A 6,603-nucleotide genomic window follows, 5' to 3' on the forward strand; every position below is an offset into this window, starting at 1 on the left:
GGCTCACTATTTTAAACATAAATTCCACTTGTTCTGTGGAGTATCCTTTTCAACTTCTATTGGAAATGATGGTGGCAGGCACTTGTTTGTGACATCACTTGATGACCCCAACCACCAAGTAAATACGTTTCCACACTACAGTAATCCTTAGATACATACAAACAAGTGGCTATGAAATAACAGTTAGATATTAGGCGCGTTACTTTAATGGCCAAAGAAATTAGCCACAACCACTGAGCAACATTCTTGCTTATGTTTCTCTTTCCTTGTACAGATCCATATTTTTGTGACATACTCTTTTTTTGTGAAAACTAAAATGCTCTCTTCAGGTAAGCTATAAGATAGCCAGGTAGTGGAGGTAAGGATATTTGAAAGAAAAGGCTAGTTTCCGCATGTCCTGTAGCATTATATTTACTTAGTAGAATGAGAACATTCCTGCAGCCTTTACTCAAGTAGTCCTGACTTATACAAAGTAGTTCCACTAAACTCAACAGAATCTCTCTCATGATTACCCAGATCTTTTGGAGCCCATTTTATCTATACAGCTTAAAAGGGTATACAAAGGAGATTTGTAGTATTTCCCCCATTTTACTGATAAGGATATTGTAACACAAGAAGGTGAAATGACTTGCATGAGTTTGCCCCAAGTGCTAGGGAAAGGGAAAGAGCAGGGAGGAGGACCTAGTGATGAAATCTTGGCCCAACGAAGGTATGGAATAACTCCAATTGACTTCAAAGTGGCCAAGAAGTGATTCTGTGTCTCCTGATTATGAGTTCAGGGCTCTATTCACCACACCATATCACCCTCTCTTAAAGGTGTAAGGAATATTTGCATGAGTCAGGGCTGTATTATCTGTCCCAGTGTCATAATCAGACAATAAATATAAACTAGTTTGTGTGCTTGCAGTAGTAGAAAGCTTAATAACTCCACTTTCAATGTTTCTCCACTGCACATAACACTGACTTTTGAGAATAGCCCATTTAAAGCTATTAAAGCACATGTTTATTTTTATGAATGCAGACATGCTGATTTGACCTTTTTCAAACTTTTCTATAATACTTATATGGTAGACAAAGAAAACATATAGAAACAGCTGGATGCCCAGAATCATACTGCCTCACCAGAATGTCAGACAGTGACACTAAAAGCACCAATAAATTAAGAAAAAAATATATATTAAAAAATGACATTTAGCATCAAAGTTCCACCAACTGTGTTTCATGCTTTACTTTATAAAAATCAGTGTCCAAAACATCTTTTGTGAAAGAAAGTGTCCCCTACAACAAAGATATGAAAATGATGACAGAGGTCATTTGTATCACATGTTCCAAACTGTGCTCGCAGACGTACTGTTCCTTTAGCACACTCTCCTTGGTGCGACTGCACTACGCTTCAGTAAATGAAACATCTGAAAGTTGGTGCCAAACATATACTGAAAACCCTAAACAAAGGAACAAGAAATAATTGCAAAACAAAACAAGAAGCGAAGGATATGGAGCTTATGTGAAGTCATGCTTCCTATACATTTTTACAGCTGAAAAGGCTTGTCAATAAACTTTTCAGCCAGTTCCCAAATTACACAGAACAAAACTGTATCGAAGGAATGCTACAAAAACGAAATGATAAAACACAATAATAAAACATGGAGGTTCTCTGTGATATATGGTATAGTAGCACCAAAAATGAGTGTTTTTTAAACCACATAAGTTGCAAGTCTTCAGAGGGTGCTTTACAGTATGAAATACTCAACCTGATCTTTTTGGTACTGTATATCAAAGTTTTTTACATGCTGTTTAGATTTCCCCACAGTAAAACTTGGTATGATGTAGGCACCTTTTCACTGCCATTAATTGTCTATATATATTTGTGACAGTTGTTATTACTCCTACCAGTCAGATTACGCTATGTATCTGCTGTTAAAATCCTATTATTTCAATGGAATGATGCTTTCCTGGCATTAGCCATAGTGAAAGCTTTAAAAACATGGAAAAAAGAATAACTGAAAGCAGAAACCTTCCTTATTTCATGGGAGTTCCTTATTTCAAAGGAGTAAAGATAAGGAACTTATTTTGGAAAAAATAAATTTACATAACTATGTGTTCTCTGTACTGCTGTCAGTGACTGTATCGCACTTAGAGGATTATTGCATTTTTCTCTATGTTTTAAAGTCACAAATGGTATCAACAGAACTGAATGGACTGGTATTTTAAACTAGTGATTATAAATTAGCAGAACTAAGTTCATCATTTCCTTGTTTACAGAATATGATGTTTAAAGTTCAGGTTCTCATATCATTTTAAAAAAAAGCAAATACTGGTGTGACTACACACATTTATTAGTATTTTATTATCATGTTACTTCTTAAAATGTTTTGCTTTTTTGGCCAATTCCAAGATTTTGCTACAACTCATGGTGCTAAAACATTGAATTAAATGGTAAGCTTCCTAAATTTATTCTGCACATGTAGAATACTGCAAAAAAGACATATGCATCTTGCAGTTTCTTATATAATACAACATATAAGCATACTTGTAGATTATGATGTGTGGTGTAAAAACATTAGCTAAATTATATTATGCGTTAAGATAAAAGGTAACTAGGAAAAATGTCTTAATGGAAAATTGGAATTACCATATTGGACTGGTCAATAGTCTTCTTTCTGGTGTTTTCCAATGTTTAGTGTTTCCGAGGCAAATGCAAATTCCCCACATCCACAATGTACTTAGCCAATGTGTGCCACAACAGGATCTGGATGGAGGGAATTCCATTCCTGCCCAGAGAGTAGCCTGAATCTTTGTCAGGAATGCAGAATAAAACTGAGAAGTGACTGGCAGGGATACTGCTTACGCTTTTGATCTTATAATCACCTCTGAGTGCGAAATTTCCATTAAAGTCACTACTATGGCACCCAGAGGTATTACACCACATACCAGCTCTGTGTAATTGTAAGGCCATTTTATACAAAAATTATTATAATATTAAGTTTGCTGGAGTTGTTTCTGAGAAGTTAGATTACACAGAGCAAAATATTACTTCTGTTATGGTCCTTGCTGCTAGGATGGCTTGATGGGGGTTTTTTTTGCTAAATGTTTACACCTGCAGCCCATTTTTGTAGGAAACTATAAGATGAAGAACTTCATGGAAAAGGTCCATATTTATAATATAAAATTGTAGAAATATATTTCTCTCTTTAAAAGGCTATTTTTGATATGGCTTAATATGCTGAAATGAAGATAAAAAATAACATTCTGTATAGTGGGCCTATATTCTATAGGCTTAGAGCATAGGGTCTATTCACTAAAGATTCTAATGTAGTACTAAAAACCCCCCACCTATTTGACAGGTCCCCATTTCCAGAAGAGCTACAAATCTACTGAGTGACAAATGATGCCTTTTTCCAGGTATGGCAAGGTACCTACATATGAATGGAGACAGGCTCTTTTCTTCTGCAACTTTAGTTTTGGTCTGCATATGAAAAACTTTTTAGAAATTTAAATAAAAATGTTTGAGATCATCTCAATACCCAAAATCATCTGAATAGATAAAAAATATATGAATTCATATAATCTCTCAATCTGAGCACAAATGCACCGTATGAAGACTCAGAACTGTGAGTGAAAGAAAATAAGTTTCGCGGAGCTAAAACTACAAATATACCCAAATTTAACATTTCCAATTATTAGAATGTAGAGAAACAAAACTTAGTCTCCGCTTCTTTTGTGTCTGACTCATTTGATCAGAAATGGAAAAATAATTACACCTTATAAAGTGAACTGTGACTACCATACAATGACAGTCACTTAGGCTCATTCCTTTTCTATGTTCTTTGGGCAACAATGTCCAGCAAAATCTTTTGCAACTGTAGAAGAAGAATCATGTCAATGAATCAGCTTGTGAAAGTAAAAAACTTATTTTTTTTCAGAATAAAAGGCTTCAAATATTGTAAGAACAGATAATACTGAAACAAGAGGAACCAATGATTTGAAGAAATTCCTTCAAAGCCATCAAAACAAATGTCAATTAGATTACCAAAATTATTTTTTATGGAAATGTTTATGAGAAAAAAGCAGAAAAATATTAACCATAGCTTCCAAAACTGCAGAAAAGTTCAACAAAATGTGTTATTTAAATGGGATCATCCTAAAACCACACTGCAGTGCATATGTATCTGATCAGTTCCATTACCCCCAAGAGGGGAGTGTTACACAACGCCACCATTCCCAAGGATGCTCTTTCCTTTGGCAATTCCAAAATTCAATACATGGGACACATAGCATGTCAATCCTTTAATGAGGTCCTGAAGCTTCTTGTCCCAAGTGGTGTCTGCCATTAAATGATCCACTCAGCATCTTTGTAACCTGTTCAAACTAACCGCAAAGCAAGTGTGCTTTCTTCTTCAAACCTCTTCTCTTCTTGATTAAATGGTCAACAAGACCAGATATCAAAACCCATCTGTCTCGAATGTCTTCAGGACTGCGAGCAGTGCAAGAAAATCCGATGCTGATCAATAGGCACGACCTTCTTGACCAAAAGGGTCACAGGACCCACAAAACTGGAAGCCGTCCACCTGCAGTTGGAACTGTGTTCCCCAAAAATTCAAGACCTGTTTCTAATCTCCTCTGCTTTATCTCTTTTTGGCAATAAGCCATGGTGTGACTCCCTTGAGATGACAAAAGGAAAAAATTCAGCAGTTTGAATCAAAGGTCACAGTGAGCAGCCATTTTAGCATGTGAAGTAATCACATAGCAAGCAGGTTTGGCACACAATTCATGCTTTTTTTTAGTCTGTACAAGCAAGTGTGGTAGCATGGATCAGTGATGGTGTTTAAGATGAACATGGAAGCTAAGTCAGTAAACTCCAATGGTAGTTGGTACAGTACATTTCATAGCATTTAGCTCATATTTGGTCACAATTTCATGTAAACTAGTTCATGGCACTCATTGTCCATGCAGGTCCACAAGCCAAAAGAGAAAAAAAAAAGAAAAGAAAAGAAATGAAAAGAAAAGAAGAAGATTTACAGAAATAATAAGATCCCCATGATTAGTTTCTGTATAGATACATCTCTATATAGAAACTAATCTTTGTTTCTACAAGTTTTTCACGCAGTTATATAGTGACTAACTGCAGATGTAAGTGAAGAAAAGATGTACACATGGACAACTGCAAACAAGTAGGAGCAGCTACATGTAAACATATCTCAAACTTGTAAAATCAATTTTCAGTTTTTAACTATAAATACAAAAAGTGGAGCAGTATATACACAACTTCATGCTTGTAAGGTTAGATTCATCACTGAAAAGAGACAAAAAGAGACATAAGTTGATCAGGTTAGTTATTTAGCAGTCAAACTTTTATTCCAAATACACAAAGATTTGGCAGAACCGTGAACACAAATCCATTACCGAAAGCAAAAGTAAGCATGCTTTCAGGATGCCCCTAATAATCACTGCTAGGTATTTTTTTCTACTGACTGAAAAAAGATCAAAATGCCTGCAACTTCCCTTTCTATAAACTCTGTGAAAGTAAGAAACATTGATTTAATGATCACATCTACTTCAGTCACCAATTATCTAAGAAATAATAAATAGATATTGACTGATCTTCAGAAGGAAAACAAGATTTATTGTCCTGAAAGGTAAACAATAAATTCTGGTTCCCTCTAGCAACAAGATGGACAGCACTGTAAAAGCTGTCACCTTGAAATCTGGAGAATTGAAGAAAAAAAAAGAATTACAAGTAGCTGCGAGTCCGACATCTGCTCCTGACTTGCCTTGCCTACTTTCACAGAGCCACACCTGGAATAATGCCTGCATTAAGGGAAGCACTCATTAAAGAGAAACCATAGTCACCTTTATTATCTGCTCTTTTGCAATTACACAAATACTTCAGGCCCTGCATTTTGGGTTTTCTTCTCTGGTGTGAAATGGGACTTTCACAAGAGAAATTAACATCTTTTTCAGCCTAGCCTACACCCTGTCTAGGTTTTGCACACAGGACTAAACAGTGCCCTGCTCTGCTGTAGGGCGATCTGGGAAAGGGATTAGCTCTAGAGCAGGGGCGGGCAATTATTTTGGATGGAGGGCCGCTTACCCAGTTTTGGCAGGTGCCCCACCCCTTGACAGGTGCCCCGCACCCTGGTCACCATCTTGGGACCAACATCCCAATGTCTTGGAACCAATGTCCCAGGGTCAGCACTGGTGGGGCCCAGAGCGGGGCACAGGCCAGCAGGGGTCTATGGAGCCAGGCTGGGCTGCACCAGCAGGGAGTGGGGAGCTGGCCCGGCTCCACAGATCCCCTGCCAACTGGGACCCCGCGCTCCTGCCACCCTGCTCTGGGCCCCACTGGCACTGGCCCTGGGACACCGGTGCAGGCCCTGTGCTCCCGCTGGCTCCCTGCCTGCTCACGCCCAGTGCCCCCCAGCCCCGCGGTACAGGTGGGGAGCAGCGCACAGCCCTGATCCCCTGCTTGCCAGGAGGGAAGACGCTAGTGCTGAGCATGGGGAAAAGTGGCCCCTCGCCCACCCCATGGTTGGCGCTCCCTGCTGCAGCCACTCGCAGCCCATGCGGGGCCGTCCAGAGCAGGCACAGGCAGCCCCACGTGGG

General features: G+C 38.5%; 1 protein-coding gene across 1 annotated transcript in view; it reads right to left on the minus strand.

Moving 5' to 3' along the window:
* Positions 1-1,529: 1,529 nt before the first annotated feature.
* The window catches only part of COL25A1 (collagen type XXV alpha 1 chain), a gene marked incomplete at its 5' end in the record, with an annotated part of 558,067 nt that continues 552,993 nt past the window's right edge, over positions 1,530-6,603 (minus strand). The window contains one exon of the mRNA XM_025212861.1: positions 1,530-1,607. Coding sequence (XP_025068646.1) covers positions 1,530-1,607 — 78 coding nt within the window. The remainder of the gene's footprint in view (positions 1,608-6,603) is intronic.

Source organism: Alligator sinensis, unplaced genomic scaffold, assembly GCF_000455745.1.
Source record: "Alligator sinensis unplaced genomic scaffold, ASM45574v1 scaffold66_2, whole genome shotgun sequence".
Lineage (NCBI taxonomy): Eukaryota > Metazoa > Chordata > Crocodylia > Alligatoridae > Alligator > Alligator sinensis.